At 31.1% G+C, this 12826-nt stretch overlaps 1 protein-coding gene across 1 annotated transcript in view; it reads right to left on the minus strand.

Annotated features, from left to right (window-relative positions):
• dlgap2a (discs, large (Drosophila) homolog-associated protein 2a) overlaps positions 1-12826 on the minus strand; it is a 191494-nt gene that overhangs the window by 83200 nt on the left and 95468 nt on the right. Inside the window, exon 4 of the mRNA XM_087780459.1 lies at positions 7455-7487. Coding sequence (XP_087636585.1) covers positions 7455-7487 — 33 coding nt within the window. The remainder of the gene's footprint in view (positions 1-7454; positions 7488-12826) is intronic.

Below are 12826 nucleotides of genomic sequence, written 5' to 3' on the forward strand. Positions count from 1 at the left end.
GTAATGAGGGGCTTTAAAGGAAGACACGGTGTCCACGATTCAATCTGAAAAGAGAAGCCGACCCGAGCTCGTGATAAACCGCAGAGAACACGTTTTTTTCCCTGTGGTACCGATCCTCCCTGAATCCTAATGGTATCATTTTTTGTTCCTCCATTAGTTCCAGCAGAATATAATCAGGAACCACATGTGGAAATCAAGGACGAAGGTCACTATTAACACAAAGCCAGTATTCTCCAAACAGACTGGGAGGCAGAGATGTTCCGAGTCAAAAATTTCCCTGACGTTCCTGCTGCTTATCAGAGTTTTCGCCTGAAGACATGTCAAACTTTTTCCCAGGACTTTTTCCCCACGAGCGAAGCTGCTCTGTATGCATCTCCCTGCAGCCATTACAGCCCAACCTGGACAGCTGTACACCTGGGAGACGCACACATTTGGGGGGTGGGGGGTCTTCTCTTGTCATAATGTGGTGGATATTTGAGCATGGGGGGTGCTTTGCCCGCCGTCATTTTTCAACCACCGTCGCCCTAACAAGACTTTTTTCCGCTTGCTGCTCATTATTATTGCAACACAAGATTCAAAAACTTGAACACACAAGTAGCCGTCGCTCGCTAACTCGCTAGCTATATTTCGTATAATACCCTAAAGGGCACCTAATGTGCTGATTTAAGTGTCTCTTCAATTGTTCTAGGACCTCTATTATACTCATCAGTATGTTTGTTTTTGCTCAAAACTCTCATTTAATAAAGATATTTACATTAGATAATACACTTAAGCCCCGCCCACTTAAAATGCGCCATTTTGGCTGAGAATAAATCTCGTGCAAGCAACCACACCCACTCTGCTCTGATTGGTCACAAAAACAGGAGTTGCATTCAAGGACTCACGTGTATTTCAAACTCACCGCTAAAACTCCCGTTTTGTACATTAAAAACGAATAATAAAAATAAGGTTTGCTGCTTAATGTACACATTACAAAAACAATAGCAATATCAACCAATCGGCAGCAACATAGGGCGTTAAGCTCCATCTTTCAACGCCACAAAACTCAACGTAACTTAACAACATTTTAACACAACAGCGCTACATCGTACTTCCATCAATCCATTCGTTGTTTAGGTTCCTTAAATCAAGAGTGGCACTTAATCTAGGAGATTTATCGCTTAATTTTGAAGTGTTTTTTCACCCAAGAAGGAGAAACTTAACTTCCTGCTTTCAAATTAAGAGCATCGAATCCACCGCGTGAGCCCTGTCATCCTTTATTATCATAGTCATATCAGTACTGTTTATGTTGGTTATTCATTTGTTAGAATTCATTACTTTCTGTTAATAGGTTCAGATCATTAAAAACTGGCAATTTTAAGATGTGAAACAATAACATCTTATAATATTAAAAACGAATAACTTTATCATATTTTAGGTAGGTATGTCATATGCCAATGTCAAAGATTCCAGGTTTACGATGCTATAAAAGTATCCCAGGTGTCGACTGTCCCACAAAATACCGTAACATCTAAATGATTTTTGTCAGATATGACAAGTTTATGACATTTAAGCTGGCACGGAGGTGAGGTCATCGGTTTTATTAATCACATATATCGTCATTAAAACTCTTTTATTTTGCCGAGTGCGACACTCACATCTTTCTCTTGTTATTGAGTGAAACCCTGATACAATCCTCTAGTTAGCATTAGCTGTTGTTCGAAGCGGTAATGCATCAAATATTGACGACACAAGTATTTTAAAATTGCATTTAAATAACTCTATAATAAATCAGAACCAGACTGAGATTAGTTAAAATTGGTTCATTTCTGAATTATCATTAGCATACTAGCCTAAAGGCTGTCTCCATTCTACATTCTCACTCTTCTGATTCGTACTTGGATATAATTTGTTATTTCTTTTTTTGATTTTTGGTGTAGTTTTAAGACAGACTAAAGTTTGCAGGGTAAGCATTTGTGTGCTAATACCTATAGAACACTATACAAGAGTTTGTTAAATCGTCCCCTTTTTTGATGGAAGAAATTAGATAAAATAAACACAAATATATATTGATTAGCATACTAGCTTAGGTGTGCTAATGCTAATAAAACAGTTGAACATTTCTTCCAAAAAATGAATAGCAAGTAAGTACGTAATGGTTATTTCTAAATCATCTAATCTAATACAAATTAGAAACATGAACTGAAAATTGGTATATTTTTATATTCACTCGCATAACATTATCATTTATTTTTTAGATGATTACAAGATTGTAATGTAGAAAAACTGTTTCTGCTGTTTTTCTCAATTTCTATCAATCTATTTAAATTGATATTTAAAATTGCCTTTTACTCAATAAAGACTCACTAAAGTTCATGATTAATTTCCTCCCATTTCTTGTATTAAATTAAATTATATTGAATCTTACGCTTTGTCCAAATGTCCCCATTATTTTCCGAGTACATTAGAGAATCATTTCAAAGCTTATGATGACAGTTTGTATTTTATTTAGGAATATAATTGTTCCTATATTTATTAAAAATATCTAAAGAAAAACGATGATAGATACTGATATTTTTAAATATTTTACTAGATTTTTACCTATTTTTAGTTTAGTTTTTTTGATTAAAAACCACAAAAATGATGCCGTAAACAAAGGAATGTATATCAATTATATTGAATCTTACGCTTCGTCAAAATGTCCACATTATTTTCTGAGTACATTAGAGAATAATTTCAAAGCTTATGATGACAGTTTGTATTTTATTTAGGAATATAATTGTTCCTATATTTATTAAAAATACCTCAAGTAAAACGATGATAGATACTGATATTTTTAAATATTTTACTAGATTTTTACCTATTTTTAGTTTAGTTTTTTTGATTAAAAACCACAAAAATGACCGCCGTAAACAAAGGAATGTACGTATATCAATTATATTGAATCTTACGCTTTGTCCAAATGTCCACATTATTTTCTGAGTACATTAGAGAATAATTTCAAAGCTTATAATGACAGTTTTCATTTTAATTTAGGAATATAATTGTTCCTATATTTATTAAAAATATCTAAAGTAGAACGGTGATAGAAACTGATATTTTTAAATATTTGACTCGATTTTTACCTATTTTTAGTTTAGTTTTTTTGATTAAAAACCACAAAAATGATGCCGTAAACAAAGGAATGTATATCCTTTACAACCAACACCCTTGAAGTGAAGAATCAGGTCAGTTCAGCCACGACACTCAACCGACGAGGAAACTTCTTACAACCTTTTATCAAACTGACAGGTTTAACTGAAAGTCGGATTTGATTGGATTTGAATCCGATGTATTTTTGTGAGCGAGATGAAGAGCTAAGTCATCCACGAGATGCTCAAGCAGAAGCGCAGAAAAACTTCCCAACGAACTTTATAAAGTGAGTTCAACAAGTTCCTCGCTCAGACCTCCAGTCGTCCCCTCCGTTATCTGCCCGGAAAAAAGAAAAACTTTTCATTGAGTTTTCGTCCAACCTTTCCGTTTGACTTTTTCCTCCAAATCCTTCAAGTCACTCCGAACGTTTATCTCATCTCCCTAATACACCTGCCGCCGCTCACCTCCATCAACCTCGCCGCTTATTCCCCCAATTTCCAGGCTTTGAAGGTCCACGGAATGATGAGGGAAGAAAAAAAAACCTTCATGCCATCAGGAGGTCGAAAGAGAGGCGAGGAAATGTGAAGAACAATGAACCTTTAGTGACACTTTTCATGAGTAAACGTGGCCTCATGTGGCCCTTTTGCTTGAATTTGTTCGGCCCTCGTGAGGTTAAACTTTAAAAAAAACTTTTGTTTTGTGTTGGTTGATTTAGTTAGAATTTAACCAACTTTTTTATCAAATAAAGAACAATTTTCTATTTTTCGTTCTTAATTATTTACAGTATTTATGGCGATTTACAAAAAGATATTTAGGTTTATTTTTGTTAAATGTTTTGCAAATTACCACCAACTCAAGGAAATGAATAATAAAAATATATATATATATTTTGACATTTTTACATTTATTTACCTATTTCCACTTTAATTGATCATTTTGTTATACATTTGTAAACCATGACTGTCTAAAATTATGATTATCAAAAAGCTGGGAAATTTCAATTTTATGTTAAGATCTGTATTTTAAAGAAAAGTGCTGGGGGCGTGTCTGCTGAGTTCAGGCTCATGAAGAACCCTATTTCTTTCAAGTTTTAAAGCTTAATCATTAAAATAAATCAAGTTTTTTGAAGTGTTTACTTATTTTAAATATGAATATCAGTTGCTACACAATACCATTCACAATATACACAAATGTTGTGAGTCATTACATTGTTTCGTTTTTTTAATGGATTTTTAATATTATAAAGATATTTATTTATTTAATTCTAGGAAACAAACTCCATATTTTCCCTTTTTTATTATTTGTTTTATATAATTCATTCATTTTGTCTACTGTATTTTCCTACATAAACATATATTTTTTTCAAAGAAAAAAAAATCAATTTAATTAAATGTATTGACAGTAAAATATTTTTTGTTGGAAAAATGTACATATTCATATGATTTATTTCTGTTATAACTATATTTCTATTTATCTAAGAATAAAAGCTAGTTTTCACCAAAACATGACATTTGTTTATCTCCATGTTCGTCGAACGAAAACCACATTTGTCTCCAACCCGAAAAAGGTCAGACTCTATTCACTCATTTATCAGCCAAATATTTCGGCTACGACAAAAAACGATCCGAAGGTCGTTTCCTAAAATCGGACTTTTCTGCCCGTCTTGGGATTGGAGTGGCGGTTCATCACCGACTGTAATCCATGGGTATCGTCACACACCAGCACCGACTGTACACACAACAGCCGAGTCCAAGCCGTCCTTCCCTCGAGCTTCGTCTCCGGCCGTCTCGCTGCGAAGGTCATGGGCTCGCAGTTATCGCAGCTCCATTTGATTACGTCTTAATCCAATCAGGCAAAGCAGGGGGAGCGCTATTGATTTCGGGGACACGGGACGATGCTTATTGGGGGCTCGTGCTCGTGGTTAAGTCTTGGACAAGGTTAAGTCTGGAAGGAAAACAAAAAAAAAATGGCATCCGTGGCTCGGCTAGTGATGTCTTACGACATATTATTATTTACAAAGTTACATTAACATGCACCTGTAAATATACATTTGTTATTTAAATATCTGTTTGCTAGCATGCTACGCTAGCACGCTAATCTAATGATTGGTTAAAAGTGAAATATATTCTATTTGCAAAACACTAAAGGAAACAAACATATTTTAGATGAATAAGTGCATTAAAGAAAGCATGAATTTCCTCTTTTTAACGCAAATTTGTTTGCCATATTTCCAAAAATATTTGTTTGAAAGTGTTTTTATTTATTGCCATTTTGTAATTGTGATACAATCCTCTAGTTAGCATTAGCTGTTGTTCGAAGCGGCAATGCATCAAATATTGACGACACAAGTATTTTAAAATTGCATTTAAATAACTCTATAATAAATCAGAACCAGACTGAGAGTATTTAAAATTGGTTCATTTCTGAATTAGCATTAGCATACTAGCCTAAAGGCTGTCTCCATTCTACATTCTAACTCTTCTGATTCATACTTGGATATAATTTGTTTTTTGTTTTTTTTGATTTTTGGTGTAGTTTTAAGACAGACTAAAGTTTGCAGGGTAAGCATTTGTGTGCTAATACCTATAGAACACTATACAAGAGTTTGTTAAATCGTGCCCTTTTTTGATGGAAGAAATTAGATAAAATAAACACAAATATATATTGATTAGCATACTAGCATAGGTGTGCTAATGCTAATAAAACAGTTGAACATTTCTTCCAAAAAATGAATAGTAAGTAAGTACGTTATGGATATTTCTAAATCATATAATCCAATACAAATTGAACTAAAAATTGGTAGATTTTTAACAACGTTACATTAACATGCACCTGTAATGTACATTTGTTATTTAAATATCTGTTTGCTAGCATGCTACGCTAGCACGCTATGCTATGTATCATCTTATCTAATGATTGGTTAAAAGTGAAATATATTCTATTTGCAAAACACTAAATGAAACAAACATATTTTAGATTAATAAGTGCATTAAAGAAAGCATGAATTTCCTCTTTTAAACGCAAATTTGTTTGCCATATTTCCAAAAATATTTGTTTGAAAGTGTTTTTATTTATTGCCATTTTGTAATTGATCTGCAAATATACTCTACGTCCATGTATATTGTGTTTAATTATAAGTAATTTTATAAAATTAAAGTACGTATCGATGAATTTCATGTACTATTTAGCCTTTTTTTTGGATTAAATTATTTTCCTGAGGATACTTTTCCCTTTCTAGGTATATTCTGATTAAAAATAAATAAATAAAACACTTCAAATTATCTACAAGGAACTCTTAAAATTATTATTTTTTCTTAAATTGAATTAAATTGTAATGAAACTTTCTAACTTTTTATATTATTTTTTATAATTAAATCAAGTAAAGATTATTTTGTATAATTTTACAGTTGATTTTTGTTTTTTGCATTAACTTATTTTCCTTAGAATACCTTTCCTTTTTAGTTATATTCTAGATTATTACAAAAAGAAATAACTTAAAATGATCAAGAAGGAACTTTTCAATTAAAAATCTTTCTGTTATTGAATTAAATTGTAATGAAACTTTCTAACTTTTTATATTATTTTTTTATAATTAAATCAAATAAAGATTATTTTGTAAAATTTTACAGTTGATTTTTGTTTTTTGTATTAACTTATATTCCTTAGAATACCTTTCCCTTCTCAGTTATATTCTAGATTATACAAAAAGAAAATACTTAAAATGATCAAGATAGAACTTTTAAAATTAAAAATCTTGCTGTAATTGAATGAAATTCTAATGAAACTTTATGAATTTTATAGGATTTTTTAAATAAAAAAAACATTCTTTTTATAAAAATGTACAGTTGATTTTTCCAATTTTTGTAAGTACCTGTTTTTGTTTACACTAAATATAGACAGTTTATTAAAAAAAAAATCAAATAAAAGTTTATTATCTCTATGATTCACAGTCAAACACACTTTCTAAGTTTTTGGAAATTTCCTGATCACTCGTAAACATTTTTTTAAAACCATTTGCTGGTAAGAAACTCTCCTTAAATCCACATCAACGTCGGTGCGTCTCAAAATAAATGTGGTTAAATAATGTTTTGTTAATATAATTTAATTTATTTAAGATCTAACTTCATGTACTAAAAAGCACTTTAGGGGCCACACAATTGCCTTGGGGAGCCAAATAGAAACCGGTTGAAAATACTGACTTCCCAACTCAAAAATAAATGTTTTAAACCAATTTTTATGTGTAAATAATTAAGTTTATGCATCAACTAGAGAATTATTTTGAGGAGACGAAGACAACAAATCCCAGAGCAACAAGCGAGAAGATGAGGAAGAGTCGAGCTCACCTTCTGGTTCACCACACAGCGTGCACTGGGATTCTAAACAAGGAGCAGAGAGAGAAAGAAGACGCTTAGAAGAGTTTTCAGCGGCTAAAATCATCACGAAAACACAAAAAATAGACATTTTGTCATTGAGTTGTGCACGTGTGCGAGCGAGCCACCGTGATTAACGCAATCCATATGTGAAAAAACACAAGATAATCCAGACGACACTTTTAAAATCCAAAATCTCCCAGTAATCGGAAAAAAAAAGAGTTTTCTGCCTTTAAAATGAATTTTTTATTCGAAAAATAATTAAAAGAAATAGTTAGGTTTCGACATGTGCAAACGAGCCAACTTGATCAACACAATACACAAGTGAAAAAAGACAAAATAATCCAGACGACACTTTTAAAATACAAAATCTCCCAGTAGTTTTAACAAAAAATAGTTTTTCCGCCTTTAAAATAACTTTTTTTTTTGAAAAATAATTCTAAAATTACATTTAACAACATTATTTTGTAAAATTGTAGAGTTGATTATTTTAAAAAACAGAAAAAATAGACAAATTTTGACATGTGTGAGCGAGCCACTGTTATTAACACAATCCAAATGTAAAATAACAAACGACAATTTAAAAACCAAAAACTCGAAGTAATCAGACCAAAAATTATTTTGTCCGTCTTTAAAATAACTTTTTCAAGATAAATAATTATAAAAATACATTTAACAATGTTCTTTTGTAAAAGTTTACAGTTTTGGAAACACAAAAAAAGAGACACATTTTGTTGTTGAGTTGTGTTGGATTAACACAATCCATTTGTGAAACAACACAAAATGAACCAGACGACACTTTTAAAATCCAAAGCTGGCAGTAATCGGACCAAAATTCATTTTTTCTGTCTTTAAAATAACTTTTTCAGGATAAATAATGATATAAATACATTTTACAAATTTTTAAAATTAGTTTTCTGGCTTTAAAATGAATTTTTTTTCGAAAAAACAAAAACAAAAAAATACAGTTAAGTTTCGACATGTGCAAACGAGCCAACTTGATCAACACAATACACAAGTGAAAAAACAAAAATGAGTTTTTCTCCCTTTAAAATAACTTATTGAATGAGAAAAAATATTCTAAAAAATACATTTAACAAAATTCTTTTATAACATTTTACAGCTGATTATTTTAAAAACAGGAATAATAGACCAATTTTGTTGTTAAGTTTCGACATGTACGAGTGAGCCACCCTGATGAACACAATCCATCTTTGACAAAACAAAAAATAATCTAAACGACAATTTTAAAATCCAAAATCTCCCAGTAGTTTTAACAAAAAATAGTTTTTCTGCCTTTAAAATAACTTTTTTTTTAAAAAAATAATTCTAAAATTACATTTAACAACATTATTTTGTAAAATTGTAGAGTTGATTCTTTTAAAAAACAGAAAAAATAGACAAATTTTGCTGTTAAGTTTCGACATGTGCGAGCGAGCCACTTTTATTAACACAATCCAAATGTAAAACAACAAACGACAATTTAAAAACCAAAAACTCGAAGTAATCAGACCAAAAATTATTTTGTCCGTCTTTAAAATAACTTTTTCAAGATAAATAATTATAAAAATACATTTTACAATGTTCTTTTGTAAAAGTTTACAGTTTTGGAAACACAAAAAAAGAGACACATTTTGTTGTTGAGTTGTGTTGGATTAACACAATCCATTTGTGAAACAACACAAAATGAACCAGACGACACTTTTAAAATCCAAAACTGTCAGTAATCGGACCAAAATTCATTTTTTCTGTCTTTAAAATAACTTTTACAGGATAAATAATTATATAAATACATTTTACAAATTTTTAAAATTAGTTTTCAGGCTTTAAAATGAATATTTTATTCGAAAAAACAAAAACAAAAAAATACAGTTAAGTTTCGACATGTGCAAACGAGCCAACTTGATCAACACAATACACAAGTGAAAAAACAAAAATGAGTTTTTCTCCCTTTAAAATAACTTATTGAATGAGAAAAATAATTCTAAAAAATACATTTAACAAAATTATTTTATAACATTTTACAGCTGATTCTTTTAAAAACAGGAAAAATAGCCCAATTTTGTTGTTAAGTTTCGACATGTACGAGTGAGCCACCGTGATGAACACAATCCATCTTTGAAAAAACACAAAAAAATCCAGACGACACTTTTAAAATCCAAAATCTCCCAGTAGTTTTAACAAAAAATAGTTTTTCTGCCTTTAAAATAACTTTTTTTTTTAAAAATATAATTCTAAAATTACATTTAACAACATTATTTTGTAAAAATGTAGAGTTGATTCTTTTAAAAACAGAAAAAATAGACAAATTTTTCTGTTAAGTTTCGACATGTGTGAGCGAGCCACTGTTATTAACACAATCCAAATGTAAAACAACAAACAACTATTTAAAAACCAAAAACTCGAAGTAATCAGACCAAAAATTATTTTGTCCGTCTTTAAAATAACTTTTTCAAGATAAATAATTATAAAAATACATTTTACAATGTTCTTTTGTAAAAGTTTACAGTTTTGGAAACACAAAAAAAGAGACACATTTTGTTGTTGAGTTGTGTTGGATTAACACAATCCATTTGTGAAAAAACACAAGATGAACCAGACGACACTTTTAAAATCCAAAGCTGGCAGTAATCGGACCAAAATTCATTTTTTCTGTCTTTAAAATAACTTTTTCAGGATAAATAATGATATAAATACATTTTACAAATTTTTAAAATTAGTTTTCTGGCTTTAAAATGAATTTTTTATTCGAAAAAACAAAAACAAAAAAATACAGTTAAGTTTCGACATGTGCAAACGAGCCAACTTGATCAACACAATACACAAGTGAAAAAACAAAAATGAGTTTTTCTCCCTTTAAAATAACTTATTGAATGAGAAAAAATATTCTAAATAATACATTTAACAAAATTGTTGTATAAAATTTTACAGCTGATTCTTTTAAAAACAGAAAAAATAGACAAAATTTTGCTGTTAAGTTTCGACATGTGCGAGCGAGCAACTTTTATTAAAACAATCCATTTGTGAAAAAACACGAAATGATCCAGACGACACTTTTAAAATCCAAAATCTCCCAGTAATCAGACCAAAAATGATTTTGTCTATCTTAAAAATAACTTTTTCAATATAAATAATTATAAAAAATACATTTAACAACGTTATTTTGTTAAATTTTACAGTTTATTCTTTTGAAAACACAAAAAAACCCACAATTTGTTGAAAAGTTGTGCACATGTGCGAGCGAGCCCCCGTGATTAACACAATCCATATGTTGAAAAACACAAATTGATCCGGAAGACACTTTTAAAACCCAAAAACTTCCAGTAGTCATAACAAAAATTAGTTTTTCTGCCTTTAAAATAACATTTTTAAGACAAATAATTATAAAGAATACATTTAACAAATTAAATTTGTTAAATTTTACAGTTTATTCTTTGAAAACACAAAAAAAAGACACATTTTGTTGTTGAGTTGTGCACGTGTGTGAGCGAGCCATCGTGTTTTACAAATTCCAAATTTGGAAAAAACACAAAATAATCCAGACGACACTTTTACAGTCCAAAAACTCCCAGTAGTCTTAACAAAAATGGGTTTTTCTGCCTTTAATATTACTTTTTTTATTAGAAAAATAATTCTAAAAAATACAGTTCACAACATTCTTTGGTAAAACTTTAAGGTTGATTCTTTTAAAAACAGAAAAAATAGACAAAGTTTCGACATGTGCGAGCGAGCTACCGTGATTAACACAAATTATATTTGAAAAAACACAAAATGACCCAGACGACACTTTTAAAACCCCAAACTCCCAGTCGTCGAAAAAAAAAAAAACAGTTTTTCTGCCTTTAAAATAACATTCTTATGATATTTTGTAACTTTTTCTACAGCTGATTTTTTATGAAAACACAAAAAAAAGAGACACAATTTGTTGATGAGTTTCTTTTGCCTTTAAATACATCTTCATCCTCCCACGTTTTTTTTAATCTTCATCCTCATCTTTGTACTTTTCAAGCTTGTTTGAACCCGTCAGTGAAGCATAGAAACGGCTCAGAGGCAGACGTTTTTTTTTTCCTTTTTTAAGCAAACGACGTTATTAAATCAGTTTGTTTTCCAGACACAGTGTGAGCAATGAAGGGCCTCGTATCCTCGGGCTCCTCCACGAACAGACGCTCCCTAAACAGCTGCGTCACGTTCGTCGCTCGTCCAAAAAAGAGGCGCATGTTGTGTCGATGCCCGGGATCTCCCTCATCTCATCAGTAGGAAACTGCGGCTTAATTCGATCGACGGCGGCCTTGGACGAACTTCCACGAGTCATTATGGGACGATTACGGGAGCTGGAGCGCCGAGTAACATGTGGAAATGATACGTCGGTGTCGGAAGATAACGGGGAAAATCAAGATTGACTCATGGTTGAGTGACGTACCATATGTTTGGTGTTTTAAACGGTGTTGTATCTTACAGCAGAGCAATAAACATCTACTCTAGGTACTTAAAATTAACAAATATAACTAATACTGGCTTCGTTGTTGCTAATTTTGGGGGTTTTTGGTATCTGAAGTCAGATCTTTTTCTCCTTCCATTAATATGTATATTTTTAGGTCAGAAAATTGAAATGTGAAAGTAAAAAACAACCTTTGCAAACTCACAGAATTTCCCCAGATTAGTTAATGATCGGAAACGCGTAACATTATGTTCTAAAAGTACATGCAACAGTTGTGGGCATGTGAACAAAAAGAAAGATGAAGAAATACTTTTGTATATGTGGCTGTTTTAGTTTAGATCATAATCGTTTTGTGTCCACGATTTTCTTTGAGTGATTCCATTTCTGGAGTATGGCAGACGCCGGAACGTAGCTTTCGTATGGACCCGTTACACCCCTTGTTTTTTTAATTGTGTTTTTCCTCATGTACTTATCAATGTTATGAGTTTTTGGACTAAAAGTTCTCTGATGTACTGCAACAGTTGCAGGTCTTAGCTCAGTCAACGGACAAGATAAACGCTTTGGAACAATGTTTTAGTTTTAACTAGGACTGCATGATATTGGAAATTGGTGCGATATTCAATATTGTTGTCTAGGATTGCGATATCGCTATTATTGCAACATTTTTTTTCTTTTAGCTAAAAATGCGATAACTCTTGAAAAAAAAAACAAATTCGGTCAAAATCCTTTCAAAGTAACAAAAAGCCGTCGTTACATACTTAATTGGCTGAATTAGTGCATTTTGCGATATAATGCATAATGGCGGTTAGTGTTTTGATTTTTTTTAGGAGTGACAGAAGCAACCGATTCATTTAAAGTGGTTTGTGTCGCACCTGGTGGGTTGAAGTGTGCATTTAAGGTAGCGCCT

The sequence above is a fragment of the Callionymus lyra genome, chromosome 18 (genome assembly GCF_982586985.1).
Source record: "Callionymus lyra chromosome 18, fCalLyr1.hap1.1, whole genome shotgun sequence".
Lineage (NCBI taxonomy): Eukaryota > Metazoa > Chordata > Actinopteri > Syngnathiformes > Callionymidae > Callionymus > Callionymus lyra.